The 21,255-nt window shown below is 40.4% G+C and overlaps 1 protein-coding gene across 8 annotated transcripts in view; it reads left to right on the forward strand.

The window, feature by feature from the left end:
* The window catches only part of FNDC3B (fibronectin type III domain containing 3B), a 361,054-nt gene that overhangs the window by 237,544 nt on the left and 102,255 nt on the right, over positions 1–21,255 (forward strand). For all 8 annotated transcript variants that reach the window (XM_031009318.3, XM_063704357.1, XM_055381469.2 and 5 more), the window contains 2 exons: positions 8,918–8,976; positions 18,354–18,505. In XM_031009318.3, the coding sequence (XP_030865178.1) occupies positions 8,918–8,976; positions 18,354–18,505 (211 nt within the window). The remainder of the gene's footprint in view (positions 1–8,917; positions 8,977–18,353; positions 18,506–21,255) is intronic.

The raw sequence follows: 21,255 nt of genomic DNA on the forward strand, positions 1-21,255 counted from the left end.
ATGTTAAATCTGATTGTAGTAATGTGTTTGGGTTTATGTAGGAGAAGCTCCTTGTTCTCAGGAAAGAAATGCTGAAGTTTTGGGGGTGAAGTGTCATGAGATCAATAACTTTCTTTCAAATGGTTGTGAAAAAACGTGTGTGTGTGTATATATAAGTAGAGATCAAATGTGAGCATGCAAATGTAGCAAAATGTTAATAAGTTGACCAATCTAGGTGTTTTTCTATAGCAATCCAGGTGTTTTGCTATAATTATAGCAGCCTGAGCTATAATTGGGTGGCTTAAGCAACAAACATTTATTTCTTACAGTTCTGAAGGCTGGGAAGTCCAAGATCAGGGTGCCAGCATATTTGGTGTCTGGTGAGGTCTGTCTTCCTGATTTATAGATGGCACGTTTGTGCTATGTCCTTGTGTGGCTGAGAGAAGAAAGTGAGCTCTCTCAGTACCCTTATAAGGACATTAGTCCCATTTATGAGGGCTTTATCCCCATGACCTCATCTCATTCTAATTACCTTCTAATGCCATCACTTTAGTGAGTAGGGTTTTAAGATACACGAATTTTGGGAGGGCACCAAGCATTTAGTCCCTAACAGTGTTCATAGTACTGCTCCAGCTTTTCTATAGATTAAAAATGTTTTAAAATATGTATTTTTTACAAATCGAGCAATTTCACATAAAATTTTGCATTTCTAGATTCTCTAGAAAAGTGGGAGTGTCTGCCTTACACCCATGATACACCAAGAATAACTGATTGGCTGCATAGCAGCTGCCTCCCTCAGATAGGGTGAGGTTTTTTCCGTTTTCCACAGTCCTTACCCTTCCCTTTTGCTTTATATACCCACTTTCTCTACTCATTGATATTACCTGCCTAGTGGCTATAGGCATTTTAGTATGTACCCACACATGTAACCCTTGCTGATTTCTTGGGGTGGTAGTAGGTTGTGTCATGGATGGTAATGACTTTTTCATATGCTGGAACTCTTGAGCCCTCTGGATTTGATACCCATATCAGCTGATGAGCTTCACTTGGCTCCTTGGCCACAGGCTGAGTATCTAGCCTTATTCCCAAATAATTCAGTCATCTGAGACATAATTAAGAAAATGTGGATGTAAACACTGTTCAAAACTTGCTGGATAGGAGATATACATATTAAAATTATCTTTCAGATGCAACATATTAGAAATTGTACTCTGGATTCTGCCTGTCAGTTGGCACAGTCTTGCAAAAAGTATTGTATAAGCTGCTTGAAAAAATGTAATATGGCATGCCAAGTCCTAATGAAAAAACATTTTGTGGAAATGTTTGTAGACTCCCATGCAAAAAGTAGTGTATGAACTTTAATTACCTTTGTAAGTTGTTCTATCCTGTGTTTAAGTGGCTACTTTCCTGTTACATACCCAGGGAGGGTACCAGCTCTTGCTGGATAATCACGGTCTTGAGCCTTCCCCCAAAACACAAGAGCTGTATCTGGCAGAGGTTAGGGTTCAGCTAGCAGTGAACAGTTCAAACATACAGGGAAGAAGAGGAAAGGACTGGTGCTAGAGTTAATCTTGCCAAGCAAACATATCTACCTAATACTTAATCTGTTTTTGTGGATTTGCATCCCTGTACAATTTGATGTTCTTAAAAACACTAGCAGCCTTTGGCCGGGTGTGGTGGCTCATGCCTGTAATCCCAGCACTTTGGGAGGCCGAGATGGGTGGATCACTTGAGGTCAGGAGTTTGAGACCAGCCTGGCCAACATGGTGAAACCCCGTCTCTACTAAAAATACAAAAATTAGCCAGTCATAGTGGCGCACACTTGTAATCCCAGCTACTCAGGGGGCTGAAGCAGAAAAATCGCTTGAACCCAGGAGGCAGAGGTTGCAGAAAGCCGAGATCGCACCACTGCACTCCAGCCTGGGCAACAGAGTGAGACTCTGTCTCAAAAACAAAACAAAACGAAAAAACACTAGTAGCTTTTGTCCAGTTCCATGCATATACATGATTTTTACATTGTGAAATGAACACAAAGATTTTTCTTAGGGAATCTGACAGAAATGAGCATAGAATCTTACTAGTATTTCAGTTCATTAAAGACCTAGACCTGGCACTCCATGTTGCCTCTCTTATTACCCAAGGTGTTACACAGCATTTGCCTGAAGGAGCCCATTTGCCTGTGAGGGGGTTAATGTGAATGTTCCCTGTAGGGCTTGACTCAAATCACAGGCCTGGGGAGTGGGGGGCGGGGGGCGGTGAAATCATCCTGTCCAGTGAATTCCAGAAATAGCAACAAAAGCTCAGAGGAAATTAGCCCCTGTTGTCCCATTGACATTCTCTGGCCATCTCTCCTGTCCAGCTGGGCACACTGCTTGGAAAAGAAATTCATTTGTGTTTCTCTCCTTTCTCTTAAGGTTCCAGAACCTGTTTGGAACCTAGGCCGCTCTTGAAAATATTTTCCTGGAATGGAAAGCAACTGCATGCAACATATGTTTACCTGCCTGCTGCTTTCTTTTTCAGTGTTGAGAGTCTGGTATTCCCTTGGCTACCTTTCAGGATTTCAAATAGAGTAACCACTTCACCAGTGAAATGGCTAGCAAGATGTTTATCTTTGTATTTTTAGCATCAGGATGATTGATATCTCAAGGTATTTCTGGAATAGTTGTTTTTGGAGATTAACTGCATTGTCCTTATATTATGCAAGTTTATTCTTCGTGTTGTGATTTTACTCATCTTTAATATTTGTATTTAAAACCACTAACTGTGGATCATAGTCACTAAATGGAGAGTCTTAGATAATTAATTCTTCTTTTGTATGCACTTCTTGATTCCTCTTTTTTTCCCAGCATAAGTAATATTTCAAAATTGAAGATGGCCAATATTCTTTTTCTGAGTAGAAAAGCAATTCAACACATATTCGTTGTTGTTGTTGTTTTTGTTGTTTTTGTTTGTTTGGGGACAAGTCTCCCTCTGTTGCATAGGCTGGAGTGCAGTGGCGCCATCTCAGCTCACTGCAGGCTTCAACTCCTCGGGTTCTAGCGATCCTCCCACCTCAGCCTCCCAAGTAGTCGGGACTACAGGCATGTGCCACCAAGCCCAGCTAATTTTTGTATTTTTCGTAGAGATGGGGTCTTACTATGTTGCTTAGGCTGGTCTTGAACTCCTGGGCTCAAGCTTTCTGCCCGCCTTGGCCTCCCAAAGTGCTGGGATTACCGGCATGAGCTACCACGTCCAGCCATCAACACACATTCTTAATATTGTTTTCTTTTGTCCCCATTCATGCTTATCAGCATTAGTAGGCATTGACTAGGTATCTAGCTTGTCCTTATTATTGAGTAGTCACATTTTTCGTTTTCACCTAAAATTATTTATTTCTGTTTCTTTTTTGTTTGTTTGTTTTTATATTGATTGTTTACTGTTGGCTCTAGGCTTCTTATCTCCAAAATGAGCATGATCAGAAGCCACACATTTTCCACACCCCTAGTTCATTATACATGATTTGTTAAAGAGAGTAGCTATGTCAGCTCCTTGGCAGATCTGAGAAAGCATATGATGTTATGACAGGGATATCTACAAATGAGCCTTGTGGATAAGAACTAGACAGAAGGTTTAGAGAGAAATACTGTTGATGTCATCCCATTGGAATGATAGAGCTGTTACAACCAGAAATACATTCTATAGCTAGTAGCTAAGTGTGTAGCTCTATTTCTTTTCTAAGAAGGAAAAAATGTGAAGTAAACCAAAGAAGTAAAGTATGTTTATAAAGGAGGATATTTTAATTAGTTTAGGTCTTAACAGTTATTCAAACAGTCTGAACTTAGGTTTCTTTTTGGAGCAAACATGAAAACCATTATTTATGGAAAATTTAAATTTCACATGACACATCTTCCCTCTATGTGTGTGGGTTTTTTCTTTCTTTCTTTCTTTCTTTCTTTTGAAAAAAACTATTTGCTTTGCTTGTGTATTTTTATTTCAACCTTCCCTTTACTAAAAACGCTTTATTTCCTTGGTGTAGGAGATTTGTTTTTAGGGAAAAGAAAGACTTGTGTCTCTAAGCTGAGCCCCCTTTTCCTTTTTTAGCATTTCCAGATAGGCTGGTTCTCAGCTGACCATGTTTGAATTAGAGGTGCCCAACTTAGCTCCTTTTCAAAAACTTTCCTACCATTAAATGTGCCTATATCTGCAAAACAAAATGCCCCTTCTCTGTGTGAAACACTATCCAAGAGTGCCTTATTATTATTATTACTTATTTATTTATTTATTTATATTTTGAGACGGAGTCTCGCTCTGTTGCCCAGGCTGGAGTGCAATGGCACGATCTCAGCTCACTGCAACCTCCACCTCCTGGGTTCAAGTGATCTCCTGCCTCAGCCTCCTGAGTAGTTGGGATTGCAGGTGTGCGCCACCACGCCCAGCTAATGCCATTCAACTGCTAAGAAGGCAGCAATGTAGAAAATGGTTTTCATGTTCATTCACCCTAGCCGTGGTCACCAGCAAGGTTGAATCAGGTGGAAAATGATTTCGATCTGTTTACTTACCTTGTGGCTGCTTCAGTGTAAGGAATAAGAAATATAGAGTTTCCTTACATGATTTTGTCTGAGTTAATTTATTTACTGCACACCAGAAGGTGGAAAATAGCCCCTGAGAATGAAGAATAAGAAACTTGTCCTCTGACCTTGCACCAGAACCTTGCATTTGTGCACTTCTGGGGCAATCTCTTGTGTAGTTGGCACACGCCAAGTACCAAGTTCTTAAGAGGGGAAGAAACAAAAACAAGACAGAGTTTTCAGCTTGAATAAAAGAAGCTATCCTAAAGGCAAATCAGCAGATTTTTTTGTTTTGTTTGCTTATTTTTGTGAGGGGATCAGTTATTCTTCTTTCCTTCACAATATGGGAGGTGTGTGTATGAGAGAGACAAGAGAAAAAAGACAAAAAAAAGAAAGCATGCCACCAAACAATAGCTTCATCCAAACTCTGACATACACTCTTTGTACAGCTGGGCTCTGAAACTGTTTCATGGAAAGAGTGGTCATTCAGTGTACTTCGAGGCACATTAGATCATGCTTAGGGTGAGATAGGCCAAGGGCTTAGTTAACTCGCTTATTTAGGTCGTAGAGTTGTGAATTTTGACATTTTCATACTAGACTGTTAGCTTTCGTACAAGAGTTGATTGTTTATGTGGGAAGTAACTGTCACTTTAAAACAAATTTTATTTTTACTCCTGTTTGGTGCAAATTGTGTGCCTGGGTTTTATTTACCTTTTCCTTCTTAGTCTGTGGCAGCACGAATGGAAAAGCGTTAAATTAAATAAATGTAATATAAGTACATTTTTCTCTCTTTTTTCCCATATTTACAATTAGAAGCTTGAAAGAAGACAGAATTCCATCTGGCCTTGGTACCACGTTTCTCCTAATATGAGGGGCTAGTGACCAGACACAATAGGGCAGTGATTGCTTTGTCACTGCCTTCCCTCCCCATGCCCTGCCATTTTTATTTTTGATCTTCTCAGAATCCTTTGTTTATTGGGCCCCATTCAGGGCCCACTTTTTAAATTCTTCCTTTTCTCATATACATTCCCAGCAGATAGGTGGCCTTTGCTCTATTCATTTGACAACCTTTTCTAAGTTAAAAGCAAATAAGAAAACCAACATAAACCTTCCCATAGGACTGAGCAGGTCTCCTCTGCTGCCTTCTCTTTCTCCCATCCACCTCAAGGCCAACACCCCACCAGTATCAACCCCATGTTTTCTTTCTCAGTGTCCTCTCCCTCAGGATCCCCAGATCTCTATTAACTCTTCATGATACAGTCAAAGGTTATACTTGCTTTGGGACCATGTATTAGACTTGCGGCCCTGGAGAAATCACATCTACTCTCTGAGCCTCAGTTTCCTCATTTGTTCCTTATATTCCTTCCTCAGTCAACAAAGACACCTATGGGTGGTGTGCCCAGCACCGGAGGTGAGAACCATGATGAGCTAAGTAAGCATAAGTTCCTATCCACCACTGTGAAATGGAGCAGAGAATGTCCATCATGCAGGGGATATTGTAAAAATTAGCAAGGTGATGATGCATAGATGAGCACGTATGTAGGTGCTCAGGAAATGTCAGTTTCTGTGATTGTAATCAAAGGCAAACAGACAAGGCAAATCCTGACCTCTCTTTGGAAGCTGTTTTTATCTCAGGAAGACCTTTCCCTTGTATTTCTGGCTTTTACCTGAAACTCATTTTTTTTGACTTTGGACAGATTTTTTTTTTATTATTCCTTTTAATCTAGCCTCTTTCTCTATTTTTTCTTTTTTTCTGTGAAAAGCATAACCGTTTCTTCTGTCATGTGTATTTGAAAGCAAGGTGGGAGGGGGCTTTCCAGTTTTTGTGGGACAAAGCATCCTGTTTTAACTCTGTTCTTTTATAGTGTATTTCTAGTGCATAGTCCTGAGGATGTTTTATTTGCAGATCCCTTTAATTCTTCCCTTCCTTCTGTGTTGAGTAGGTGATCATCCCTGTTCTAAACTTTTATTACTCCAAGGATAGGGTCTGACTTGTTGCCTTTCTAAGATAATCTAAATGCCTTCTTCATAGCAAGAGGAAACAGTTACCTCCTTCAGCTGGTTGTTTGAACATAGCTGTGTGAGTGTTTGAAACCACAGGGTCCTTCAAATTCTACAGTAACCAGAAATTGAGAACATTTTGTCTTTAACAACTGAACCAGTTCATTTATTGTGACTATGCTTATGTTTTGCTTTGATTTTTTTCTAACCGACAGTTATCTCTTGAGATTATATAATATTTACAGTTTACTTAGCAGGGGCTTCCAGAAAATGTGAGGGTATGTCAACTTTTGATTTATGGATACAGTTTATACCTTAACATGAATACATAGTTATAAATGAGCTTGTGACATTGGGTCTTTTGAATGTGGGTTTTCTTTTAAAAGGCTACAGTTTTCAAAACCATGATATTGCCACCAGCCCATTTGTTTTTCACCAGACTAAAGGTAGCACGTCCTACTAAACAGAACGCAACAGGAAAAAAAATAAGGAACAAGTCCTTTTAAAGTTTGGAGTGGTGCCAACTACAAGTTTTTGTTATTTTTAATATAGACTTTGTTCATTTATTTAGTCAAGAAGTGTCTGTTGAGCTTTGCACATGTAGGGCCTGTGCTGGGTGCTGCGGGTAAATGGTGATTTTGTCCTAGGGCAGGGGTCATTGAACTATATAGCCTCCCTGTAGCCTGCTTTTGTATGGCCCACAAACTAAGAGGTTGTTAAAGTTTTAATGCGTTATGAAAACAAACAAAAAACAAAATATGCAAGAGACCTATGTGTGGCTTACAAAGTTTAAAATATTTATTTGATTCTTTAGGAAAAAATTTGCCTACTCCAGACCCTGTGGTGTCTCTGTCTTCCTCAATCTTATGTTTGTTAGTAAGAAAGACCAGAAGTAAGCAAGGGAACAAATAAGCAAGATAATTCTTTTCAGATCTTGATAATTGATAAGGAAATAGGATGTAAGAGTGACAGAAATGAGGCTGGTGTCAGGTGTAGCAGTTAAGGTGGGAGTTTTTGAAAAGATGACTTTAAGATTAAACCTGAACAATAAGGACAAACAGGTCTGTGCAGAGCTGGGCGTATTAACCCATCTCTCACTCCTTAGGTCCACATGCCCCTTCCCCTCCAAGTGCCTGCTTATTATACACAGAGCTCAGCTAAATGCTGGTTCCTGGAAGACTATCTCGAATGCCCTCTTTTGGGTTACCTTTACTACAGCGCCCATCACAAGGCACTGTAATTGCCTATTTGGTTTCATTCTTCCCACCTCCCTCCACTAGACTTGAAATATCTTGGGGGCAGGGACATATGTCTTAGTGATATATCTCGCTAGCGTTTAGCTCATAAACTAGGTTAAATGGAGTCTACTCTAAACTCAAAATTAGATTCCATCAAGCCCACTGTGAAAATCAAGAAGATCCTCTAACAAGTTGCAGATTCTTAAGTTTAAGTTCTATCACTTATTTTTTTCTGTACACATCCTTCCCCCCTCGTACTCTCTTCTCCAAGCACTATTCTTTCATTTCTAAAACCTAATTATTGCCCCACCCCCAAAACATGCCCATTTCCCTCGTGTTATTAAAAGGCACCGTCATCCATCCAGTTGAGCAAGCCAAAAACTAGGAATTATCCTTGGTGTGTCACGTTTCCTCACCCTTACCCATCACATCCAGTCCTTCAGCACCCACACTTCCTCAACTAGTCCTGTCTCACTGTCTCTACTCTCAGCTCTAGTCCAGGCCAGCTCTAGCCTTTCCTTTGCCTGGGCCACTGCAGCAATCCACTGACTGGTCTTTCTGCTCCCTTGCTTACCTTCCATATATCCGTTGTTCACACAGAAGACAAACACATCTTTTCAAGCTCAAAAGAAGATCATATCTGTCCCTTTTCTTAGACACCCCAGTGGCTGCCCGTCGAAGGTAAACATGTGAACTTAAGTAAACAAGTAAAAACAAGTAAATAAACAAGTAAAAATACAGCTCAAAGATTTGAGCTCACAGCCCTGAATGGAATAACCATTGTCTCTTCAACCACATCTTATTACTCTCAGTTTCCAGGTACATTGGTCCCTCCACTTGCCCTTCTTAGGACCCTTTATTCTCTGTTGCCTGTTAAATTATTAAATGTTAAATGGAACCCAGTGTTTATCTCCTTAACATCGCGAACACTTAAAACTATACAGTGACAAGTCAGTGAACCATAGTGAAACTCCATTCCCCAATGACACCTTCATTCCTGATTTTCCTGGTAACATTTGTAATATCAAAAATTCATGATAACAGGCAACTGATTTAATGATAACTCCAGTTAAAAGGCCTTGGGGAAGGAACTTGACAACCTTACTGCCTTCTAATGGTATTGTTTTTCCTTTTTTCTTTTTCGCAATGCAGAATATGAGTTGGAAGTAAAGAGGGTGCAAGACATTCTTTCGGGAATAGAGAAACCACAGGTATGTCTTCTGGATTTCTCAGCATAAATGACACTTTTTAAAATATTTCAAATGTGCTTTTTTTTTTTTTCCACCACACGGTAGGTAAGGAAAAGGGCTCTTTCCCTTTGCAGATTACTCATCAGCTACGAAATAGTGTTCGGTTTAGTTATTAATGGACCATGAGACATAGAACGGTAGCCTTCTGTGTGTAGTCATAATCTACTGAAATGTCTTCTTTATTTAGGTATTCTGAATGCAATTAGATATTCTTTCCAAAGATTCTTTTTTCTCTCTCTCTGTCTTCAGTCTACAGTTTTCTTTTGGTAGTTTTTTTTTTTTTAACCATATAAATGTAGTAATAATTTTTGAAAACCTCAGTAATCCCAAGTATTTTTCCAAGTAAACTTCAAAAAGATATTTAAATATTAGCTGTGAAAAATAAGTCCAGAACATTGGGTGCAATGGCAAGACAAAAAAATGGTCGAAGTGGTGAGGTTTTGATTTTGCCAGGTGCTTTGAAATTCAAGTGAAAAACTCAGAATGTTGATTCAGCCTTTCATCTGAGATTAGAGAGCCAGAGTTCTTTGGAGTATTTTCTAGCTGAATTGGAAAACCTTGATTCTGCATGTGTTTCAAATACTGAGGCTTTTTAACAGAAGAGTCCAAACATGCCTCAGGGTCCATAGTTGAATTTGACAACCTAAAAGCTTGAGGTGTGCTGAAGGACAGGCATAATAAGGCACTTGTAGAGGAGTGGGGTGTTGCCTTTGGGAGGGGTGCAGGGAGTCTGTACTTACTCTGGTGAGGAGCAGGCTACCACTGGGGGTTTTTGAGCAAAGAAGTTATGTAATCAGGGCTGCATTTTCAGAATGATCAAACAGTTGGCGGATGAGTTGGAGTGAGAAGAAGATAGATGCAGGGAAGAGCAGTGTTAGAATCTGCTACTGTAGTCCTGGTGAAAGGCTATGGGAGTCAAAATTAGGGTGGTGACATCTGTGTGGCAGGCAGCAGGGGACAGATACTACAGCCATTCCAGAGATAGAATACGGCACTATAACCTGTTAGAATAGATATCAAATGTCAAGGATAACTGGGCTTTCGGGTTTGGATGCCTCCTCTCAGGAATTGCTTACTCTAAGACGCTTCCCTGATTGCTGTCCATGCCCATCAAGTGGGAGGCTCTACGCCCAGCTTTGCTGTGCCCTTCATGGACTTCTGCTATTATATTTAATATATTGTACTGCATCTACTTGTTTCTGTGTCTTTCCCGGTCTGTGGTTTCTCTAGGACAGGTTCACAGCTTTGTCCTTTTTGTATCTTCAGTGCCATTCTTGGACATGCTGAGTTTGTTTCACTGTCAGGGAATCTGGAAAGATAGATACAGCGGGCAGTCGCAAATGTCTGGTAGGCCAATGCTGAGGAGCGAGGAGGAACAAGATACAAGACAGGGAGATCACATGCATAGCAATGATACTTCATGTTGTAGGATTGGATGATAGCTTTGCAGACAGGGGGTGCAGTATAAGGGAGAGATCGGAAAAGGTGTGAGGGCAGAATCATGGAAAAAGCTTATGTTTGTAGCGTAGTAGAAAGAAGAAAAATCTGTAAGGAAAACAGAGGAGTCAGAGAGAGAGGGCAGAGCAGCGTGTTCACTCATGGCCCCAAATGTAGTTTCAGAACTCCATAGTCGCTTCTTAATCATGTTTATGCACACAGTGCTTTTCCTCAGATATTCCTAGTCACTGCTCTGCTGAAGAAGTGACAGAATCTCTGTTTCTTGTGGGTGAGATGGCTCTAGCAAGATAAAAGCCATATTTAGATTCATTGGTCCTTTTTCTTGATGCAGTATTTCTTAGGCATTTAATCTTTTGAGGTTTTAGGATAGGGTAATAGGCTTTTTGTAAGTAGCTGTGTTGTAAAATATAATAGGGTAAGAGCGTCACCTGAGAACTTTTGTCTGTATCATTTGGAAACAAGCATTGCCTGGCTACAGAAGCACACAGATGTTAGCTCTATCCATGACAGTCTGGCCAGGCCGTTCTGTACCCATGGCAGAGAATTGGCTTCTCAGAGCTTAGTGCCTTTAGGCCCCTGAATCATGTAGATAACTCCCCTTGTTTTCATTTGGTGCTCACTTAGTAGCCTTTTGAGAATTTGACTTCCTTGTCGCCAATAGAGAGAAAGTATGTGAGGCAGGTTGACAGTGCTATCTAATCTACCAGATACTTCTGTTTCTCATTATGAATCAATTAACTGGCAGTCTGATTGTATATATCTGATTCCATAAGTCTTATAGTTTGACATTCAAGTCTGACTCTGGAATACCGGCTAGATTGTCTGAGTCACTGGGCAGGGGCCCGGACCTGGCGAATTCACTCAGGTAAATGCCACAAGGTAACAGCCTGTCTGCAGGGCCAGCCAGCTTAACTGGAGTCCATCCTGTCTCATTACCCTCCTCCAAACCTTTGAAGTGGACTTTGAATGAGAAATTCAGTCAAAAGATAACATTTCCATATCAGCGTGGCTTAGATGGGCACAGACGTAGTCAGTATAGCTGAAGAGTTTCCTTAGTCCTATAAAGCTGGAGTTGTTAATTCTGTAGCATAAGCAGCACATTATCTTTCTAGGTTTGGAAAAGGCAGGTTGAGAAACTTTCTGGAGGTGAGTAGAAACAAAGCCTCAAGTAGTTACACACTCCAGAGTCATGAAAGATCTGTAGATCAGCATTTATATCTCATGCCCTTTTTAACAGTGAGGCTTGAACTTGCCAAAATACTATACCCTACCTTTTAAGCAGTTTGATGAAAATCACCTGATAGGAAGTGGGCGTCTCTGGACACAGTTGCTTTGCCAACGTGTGGGTGGCGGTTGGTGCTAACCACCCTGCATGTCTGGTTCTCTGGATGGCAGTGTAAGTGTATCCAGGTTGCCTGGGCTGAAGGCATATCAGATAAGGGGAGTTCGTATGAAGAGTGCCATGCTTGTTCGTGCCTCCTGCTTTTGCACATGACTAAAACAACTTCTCTTTCTCTCTACCTATATGTTTCCTATTGCTGCTGTAATGATTTACCACAAATTGAATGGCGTAAAACAGTACAAATTTGTCATAAAGGTCTAGAGGACAGAAAGTCCAAAATGTCTCTGGCTAGGCTACAATCAAGGTGTTGGCAGGGCTATATTTCTTTCTAGAGGCTTTGGGACATAATCTGTTTTCTTGCCTTTTCCAGTTTCTAAAGGCAGCCTGCATCCCTTGGCTTTGTCTGCAAAGTCAGCAGCCATATTCCCCCAGCTTTGTTTCCATTCTCACATGCCTGTCTCTCACTGTCCTGCCTCCCTCTTTCACTTATAAGGAGCCCTGTGATTTTACTGGGCCCAGCCAGATAATCCAGGTTAAGTCTCCCCTTCACGAGAGCCTTAACTTAGTCACACCTTCAAAGTCCCTTTTGCCATATAAGGTAATATATTCATAGGTTCCAAGGACCAGGATGTGGACCTCTTTGGGGATCTACCACACTCCCCTTCTGATCCTCATAAATGTTATTGCCTGAGACAGTCCACTGTTTCTTTCCAGCCCAGTTAGTTGTTTATGCAGTTTCTGTCTTTCCTCTTCATACCACTTTTCTCTCTGAAGTTCTTGTTTGTGATTGTGCGTTATTTAACTTTTTGCTCCTAATACTTAGCACTGTCCTTGGGACATAGTGACCCCTTAATAGATCTTTGCTGAATAACTGTGTGGCTGTAGCTGGGTTCTGGCCGGGGGCACAAACGCCGGAAGTCTGACCAGCCTCAGGATGTGCCTCCGCCAGAGTGTAAGGCAGCAGCCACTAGAGGGAAGGCCTGTGCTTTGCAGTCTGGCACTCTGGGTTGGGACTTGCATTGGCTATTACCTGTCTTTGTGACCTTGGGTAAGTTACATCATTTCCTTGTGCCTCAGTTTCCTCATCTTTGAAAGGTAGGATAAGAAATACTACCTGGGACTATCTGAGAAGTAAATTATATACTTGGAATGCAGTATTTATAGTTTGTAGCATATCACTAAGCAAAAGTGAAACTTCTGTGCTCTTACATGGGAAGGAAGAGGTATCAGGCCATCTGACAGGGAAAGAAGCAGAGCCATGCAAAGTTGGGAGCACAGTTGTAAAAAGGATTATTTAATTTTGTGTTCCTTTCAGCCACAACTGGTAGCACCTCTAAATAAAAGGCATATATTTTGCTTTGAGGTTTTGCAGATGATTTTATTTAGGTGCAGAACTTGTGGATTCCAGTCATCTTTCTAGAACTTTGGGCACCCTGAATTGAGCAAGTCTTTTACTCTTCAGAGACCCAGCTACTGCAAAGGTCCAAATACTTAGTTTCATTTAAATTTTATTAAAATGGTATACAAGTATACTAGGTATTTATCTTGGGACTGGAACAGTTAGGTGCTACAGGGACTTCACTGGTATAGCCTCCACCATGACAGAGCAATAAGCCTGATATTATTCTGAGTGGCTTAGCAATTAGCCAGCCATCTCAAGCCTAATGTGGTCTGACCTTCTCTGGTGGTGGTGCTAGATGTAGTCTCCCATAGACTGGTGGGCTGTTTATTTTCAGGATATAAATAATGTAACCTGGAATTGTGGTTCTGCATTGTTTCCATCTGCGAATGTTTAGCTTGTTGGAACAATTGATTTGTCGGTTCCAGAAGCGAGTAAACTGACCTGCGAGGAACACTTCCCCTGTAAGAAGCAATCCCTTGAAAGATAAACAGTAGTGCGTCTGGGAGCAGATAGGCGGCTCTTAGCACTTCAGGAATCATAAAAACAGATGACTGTGAAATTCTTAGATTTCAGTATCCTTTTTCTTTAACCTTTTCCTTTTTCATTTATTTTCCTTTGTGGTGGTGTTTCTCATGATGATCCTTTAGAAGTGAAGCCAGTATTTGTGTGGTAATATTTCCTTAGTGTACTCTTTAATTAGATCAGTAGGCCTCCCACATAGTTAAATCCAAAGGCCAGAGCAAATTTAGAAGCTACCAATGTACAAGGAAATATTTTTGAACATGAAAGAAACAATTTAGTAACTATGAGAATAAATGGTATTTCTGATCCAAGTACTATCATTTGCATAATAATAAAATCTCAGAAAAAAATGGAAAATTTTACGGAACAGTATTAAAATATTGGGATGAACAGGAGAGAAGGTGCAAGGAGAAAGCAAGCTATGGATTACGTATCAAATAGCTACAGGACAATGCAGTTTTATAATTTCCTTATACACACACATATAGAACAACTGCTTTCAAGTTGGAATCTACATTTAATAAATAGACAAGTGATTTCTAATCAGTATGTGACCATTTACAAGTAGGAAGTAATTTTATGAGTCCTTCAAGGTGCTCAAAAGCAGTTTAGTTTAAATCATTTATATGCAGACTTACACTAGTAACCTGTACAACAGACCCTTTTATAGCAGTTATTGAACTGCTTTTGAATTGGAATCTACATTTAATAAATAGACAGGAATGATTTATAATTAGTATGTGGCCACTTAGTAGTAGGAAGTAATTTTGTGAGTCCTTCAAGGTGCTCAAAAGCAGTTTAGTTTAAATAATTCATATGCAAATGTATACTAGTAACCTATACAACAGACCCCTTTATATTACTATTGCAGAAACAAATGTCAGATTGCACCTTGTCCAATAATTTTATAACTAGAAATTACCCCTTTTATCACCATTACAAAGGAGATTGACTTTCTAGTTACGGTAGGTTAATTAAATCTCAGGAAGTCAGTTTTATGGCTTCTAAACTTTTTTGGGGGGTGAGGGGAACAACAGCCATGGTGATCACTGTGATGATCAGATTAGCCATGCCCTAGTTAAGCTTGTTGATCACTGCTGGCAAGAAAGTTTCAGCACAGGCAGACTTGCAACGTGAAGGTCATATATGAGTGTTGTTGCTCTGAAATCGGCATGAACCTAGATAGAGTTCCTAGAGTTCCAAATCTCTCATTAAGGCATTACCTCCCAGGACACTTGGAGTAAATATGTCTAGTGCTGAGAATTCACCTTCAAGTGACATTCTTTTGAAAGACAGCATGTCAGTTTCTGGAATCAGCCTTAAGTGGAAACAAGTTCCAAGTCCTAATGGAGACTAAGTGATCTTTTTCTCCTGATTCCATTGCCTAAACAAGGGAAACCTCGGGCCAAGAGTCAGTGAAAGGGAGAGAGCAGGAGGACAAGAAGGATTTGGCCCCAGAACATCATCATGATCTGGGTGTCAGGCTGCTTAGCTCAAGGAAAGAATTCACAGAAACCGCTTTCCTTTGAGAATGATGCTGAGTTCTCAAACTGCATTTCTGATAGGCTGGCACATTGGAAGAATGTATTTCCACAAACACCTGCATTGCATGCTGATGACAGTGTACAACCTGAAGGCTTGCTTAGGGACTCTAGGGAAAAAATGAATATTATTTTAGTTGATGCTTCAAGTGTTGTATTTCTCTGTTCAGGTAAATAATAATTTAACCAAGTCCTAAGGGAAAAAAGTAAAGTCATAGCTGACATAAAAGGTAGAGTTTAAAGGGATGTGACTTCACGGATATTTGTTTGGTATCTAGAATGTTGGTATTTGACTGAGCTATTTTGAGACATGGTTATTTCACACCACCATTCATGGAATCAGTGTTACTGTCTTCTGTGTTCTTGGGTGCAAAGCAGCCACTTATCACCTTGGTTGAGTGTTTTCCAGTACCTAATGAGCCTCCTTTTTTTCCAAGAAACGAAACGCTTTGTAACAAATTATCTCCCACGTTAAAAATAAAATATGATACCCAATACCTCAGGATTACTCATTAATGGTATGTGAAGGAATTGAGCAGATATACTGTTGTATGTTAGAAATGCTGCCTTAAAATCTAGGTAGAGAAACAACACACAAATAACCAAGTAATGCTCTGTGTAATGGAATATGCACCAAATGCAGGGATGGAAAATAGGCAAGAGTACAAAGAAGAGTGGTTGAATCTGACAGTGCAGACGGTACAGGAATCTGTCCAGAATCAGTCTCAGAACACTTAAGAGTCCCTCTGTGTTCAGTATATCTGCCATGAGGCCCCTCATGTGCCTGTCTCTCTTCAACAGGTTGGGGCTCCTCGAGGCCAAAGATCATACCTTAATCATCTTTGTATCCACAGCCCCTCACAGGGTGAGGTATGACCATTAAATGAGTAAACAAAGGCAGCATTTGAACTGGGTCCAAGAGAAGTTGGTTAAAACCAAGGAAGTAGGAGAGTTAAAAGCTAAGTCCCAGGGGTGTGAGAGAGGGCATAAGAGAGGCCAGCATCCTGGAGGGTTGGTCACAGCATCGTGGTGCAGATGGGTTGGAGGGATGGGGAAGAGGAGCTGCTAGTCTGGAGCTATAGCAGTCTTCCTCAGATGTTTTAAAGAGATGTGTAATGCAAGCCTACCATCTTCTGAGAGTCTGTGTCAGAAACTCAGACTATCTTATTTCCCTAGATTTTTTATTCAACAAACATTTACTAAGCAACCACTGATCACAGTTGAATATGACTTGGATTCTGTCCTTAGGGAGTCTCAAAGCCCAAGGGAGGTAGACAAAGGCCATAATGTGATTTGCAATTATAGCAGTATCCACAAGGTTCTGTAGAACATGGAGGAGTGACAATGCATGAGATAATTTAGAGAAGGCTACTGGGAGGTAGTGAGGCCGGGCTGGGGTCTTTAAGGATGAGCAGGAGTTTGACTAAATAATTGGCTAAATATATCATGATATTCTATTTACATGGAATAAATAGTGTGAAGTGATCTCCACTAAAAATGTAGTGAAGGACAGACTGAAGAGAGACTCTGCATTCATTTTCCATATTTATTATTTGTATTTCAGGTATTTAATAATTCCAATAATCTTTATGTAGATCTGATAGTGACAAAAATGGAAGAAGGAAAAAAAGGGACTGAACAGTTTACCTGTCTCCATCTACAGCCTAATAATCTACAGCTATAAAGTCTTTGTGAACATTAAGCTTTAGCATCTGTATTGTCTTTTTTGTTTTTAATATGCTATCCAGACCAATATCCAGATAGCAATAGAATAGCCTTTAGAAAGTTACAGTGTTAAAGTTTTGTCCTTAGATTTATTTTAAATAATTAGATCATATTTTAGATTGGGTTTCTCCAGAAATGGTCTCTAAAACAAAGTATTAAGTGCAAATAGTTTATGTGGGGATGTGATCCAGGAAGCCCTGGTTGGAGACAAGGGAACTGAGACAGAGAAGGGAAGTGTATTAGTCTGTTCTCGCATTGCTATAAAGAACTACCTGAGATTGGGTAATTTATGAAGAAAAGAGGTTTAATTGACTCATGCTTCTGCAGGCTGTACAAGCATGGCTGGGAAGGCCTCAGGAAACTTACAATCATGGTGGAAGAAAAGGGGAAGCAGACATGTCTTACGTTGCCCGAGAAGGAGGAAGATAGAGAGAAGGGGGAAGTGCCACACACTTTTAAACAACCAGATCTGTGAGAACTCACATCAGGAGAACAGCAAGGGGGAAGTCCACCACAATGATCCAGTCACCTCCCACCAGGCCCTCCTCCAAGACTGGGGATTGCAATTCGACATGAGATTTGGGTGGGGACACAAATCCAAACCATATCAGGAAGGAAGCCCATGCGGGGTCTATCAATAAACAAGTTACAGCTATGGCCAGTCAGAGCTTAGTCCTTATAAACACCTCTGGAAGATGGAGTAGATTTTGTAAAACATGCCTCAGAATAGTATTTTAAGAAGGTTCTGGGTATTTTAAGTCCCAGAGTCTTCGGTTCAAATGAAATCTGAAGCAGAGGCTAAACCAAAAGTATAAAAGCAGAGCTTAGAGAGGTGAAACATCTCCACATCTATAATGATATTAATCCCATATCAGCCTGGTCCTTAGTTCCAGTTTTCCACCCATTGGGTTCTCCTGGGAATCTGCAGGACTTCAGGGGGTATTGTTGAAAAGGTATTAGCTTTGAAGAATGATTTGACACCATGCAAGTCTTGAAACCAGATCAAAGTACCCGTGGGTATGGCTTCTTCCACATAATGTAGAAATCATACATTCAGCTTTTTACTTACGTTAAAAAAAATTCCCTCGCATGACATTATTTTACTTTATGGAGGACAGAATGCAAATTGCACTGGATTTGGATGAAAGTTGGCATTATAAGGACAGATGTTGCAAGAACCATATTTTGGATACCAGGACTTTGAAAGAGAGCACCATATAAGATGTCTTTCATTGTAATTAAACTAGTTTACCTTGGATTAACTGTGAGCCAGTTTTATGCCACTACTAATAATTCTGAAAATGTAAAATGGATTTGAATACTTTTGTCCCATGTTTTTCTTCCTCAGGTTTCTAATATTCAGGCAAGAGCAGTTGTGTTGTCCTGGGCTCCCCCTGTTGGACTTTCCTGTGGACCCCACAGTGGTCTTTCCTTCCCCTACAGTTACGAGGTGGCCTTATCAGACAAAGGACGAGATGGAAAATACAAGATAATTTACAGGTTGTGTATGTTTCTGTTGTTTTTCTTTGCTGCTAAACTGTAAAATTGGAGTTGTGAAGGAAAATGGAAAACAAAGGAAAACTTTATAGGCTTGGCAAATTTTCCTTTAGTTTATTTTAAGATTTAGTAATAATTATAATGCTAACAATTCATTGTGTCCAGAGTAATTCTTATTTGGAAATGAGTAGCATAGAGCTATTTGGTATGGGTGTAATACATCACTTGGTTATATTTGCTGTCAGTAGAGTATTAATGAAAACTTTCTGTTAATGTCTGTCGGCAAAAGGCGATTATGACTTTTAGTTTTTGCATACATTGGGCGATTATAAGGTGACCGCTTATGTTTTAGATCCAGACCTTTTTGTAGCCCTGTTTTTTAAAGTTCTACAATATGTTTCCTTCTGTTTTACCCTATTTCTTACCTTCCACAATAGTTTCCAGCCTGTAATAAAGATACTTTAAAACACTTCATTTCGAGGCCTTAAGTGGTCAAAAGTTTAGCTCACAGGGAAGGGATTAGCCCCTTCTGCTCTGTGGACTCCCAGGTATTGACCATTCAAAAGATTTATAACTGTGTTCTAAATGTGAGAAAAATTTTAGGGCCACGTCTTTCTTCTTTGTAATTACTGGGTACTGCTCAGATTTGCAGAGCAGGAAATCAGAAAGTTAGTTTTGTTTTAACTGCTTGTTTGGCCTCCCTGTGAGTGGACCCTCCAGTGACTGCCCGTGCCCAGGGTAATAATGTGGTCACACAATCCTCACTTTTTCCGCCAAAGATGTCTCTTTTCTCTCCTATTTTCCTGCTGCATCAGTGCCACAGACGCGTATCTCCCCTTTCCTGTTCCTAATTCTTGCTCCACAGACAGTCTTCCTGACAAGGAAAGAGGGACAGAGGTTAAGGACTCAAGCCCTGTGGCTGCTGTGTCCTCCTCTTGCTACCCAGGCTACCTCCACTGTCTCTTCCCTGGATGCCCTCAGGAGTCTCCTGCAGGTCTTCCACCCAGACTCTTGCTCTTCTACAAGCTTGCCTACTCACTGCAGAAACAAACTCAGGCCAGATCACTGCCCTTCTGATAACACTCCAGGGATTCCCCACTGTATTTAGGATATTCCTAACTCTGGCTCATCACCATTTTATTCTAGTCTGAAAAATCAGAATTAGTAGCAACTTTAAAGAAATACAGAGTGCCATGTCCCCATGCCTGGCAAGGAACAGATGCAATTGACCCTTGAACAACACAGGTCTGAACTGCACGGACCCACTTATGCACGGATTCCTTGTCAGCCACATGCAGACCAGAACAATATTCACGGGATATGAGACCTGCGGATATGCAGGGCCAACTGGGGACTTGAGTATGTGTATACGCTGTGTGGGGGTGGGGTCCTGGTACTGATTCCTTGTGTATACTGCGGGACAACTGTGGATAGAGTCTTTTCAGGCAAGGTGAACATTGGTGGCAGGAGCTAGAGGCTCACGTGCCCAGAGAAGCTCAGCAGGTAACATAAAAGTGGAAAGGCTGAAAATGAGGTGAACAGGAGAGCTCCTGTTGCCATCGAAAGGAAGCAGTCACCACTCAGCCTAAGTTGATTGTTGCTAAAATTTGCTGATTCTTTGGATTTTTTTTTTCAAAAGATGCTGAAAATCTGAATTATTGTACAAACTTCCCTGTTATTAAATTAATGGAACAAATGCAAGATATTTTAAAGATACAATGTAGGCCAAACAACAGAGCTTCAGGCAAGGTCTGGACACAGCTTCCAGTTTACAACTTAAAACCCAGCCTTTTATTTGGAATGGTTTCAAACTTATAAGATGTCCCCAAAATAGAGAAATCAAGGAATACATATATACTCCATACCCAGATTCACTTGTTATTAACTTTATACTCTGCTTTATCATTTGAACTCCTTCCTCTTTTCCTCTTTCTGTCCTCAATCCATATTTTTTCATAAGTTTTTTTTTTTTTTTTTTTTTTTTTTTGAGACAGAGTCTTGCTCTGTCACCCAGGCTGGAGTGCAGTGGCACTCTGCGAGCTCCGCCTCCTGGGTTCACGCCATTCTCCTGCCTCAGCCTCCTGAGTAGGTAGGATTACAGGCGCCCGCCACCACGCCCAGCTAATTTTTTTGTATTTTTAGTAGAGACGGGATTTCACCATGTTAGCCAGGATGGTCTCGATCTCCTGACCTCGTGATCCGCCCTCCTTGGCCTCCCAAAGTGCTGGGATTACAGGCGTGAGCCACCGCGCCTGGCCTTTTTTCCGTAAGTTTTATATGTAATGGTCCCTTACTACAAAATACTTCAGGATATTTTCTATAAGAATTTTTTTAAAGAACCACAGTGTAATTATAACTTCATAAACTTACATTGATATGATACTTTTATCTGTTGTCTATATTCCAGCTTTTGTCGCTTGGTCTATAAATAATGCCTGTTATATTTTGAAAAATTGAGCAGTTTTCACCCCTTCCCGCGCAGGAGCTAGTCTAGGGTCATACAGTACCTTTAGTTGTCATGTCTCTTTAGCCTTCTTTAATTTGGAACACTTCCACGATATTTCTTATACTTTTATGACACTGATATTTTTGAAGAACACAAAGTAAGTCACATGCACACACACCTTTAACCTTTTTAAAAATTTTCAATAGAACATTCCTTATTTTGGTTGGTTACTTCCTCATGATTTAAGTTGAGGTTCAGTTGCAACTTTTGAGGACATAAATGGTTTTATTTTATTGAAGAGAGCTAT

Source organism: Gorilla gorilla, chromosome 2, assembly GCF_029281585.2.
Source record: "Gorilla gorilla gorilla isolate KB3781 chromosome 2, NHGRI_mGorGor1-v2.1_pri, whole genome shotgun sequence".
Classification (NCBI taxonomy): Eukaryota; Metazoa; Chordata; class Mammalia; order Primates; family Hominidae; genus Gorilla; species Gorilla gorilla.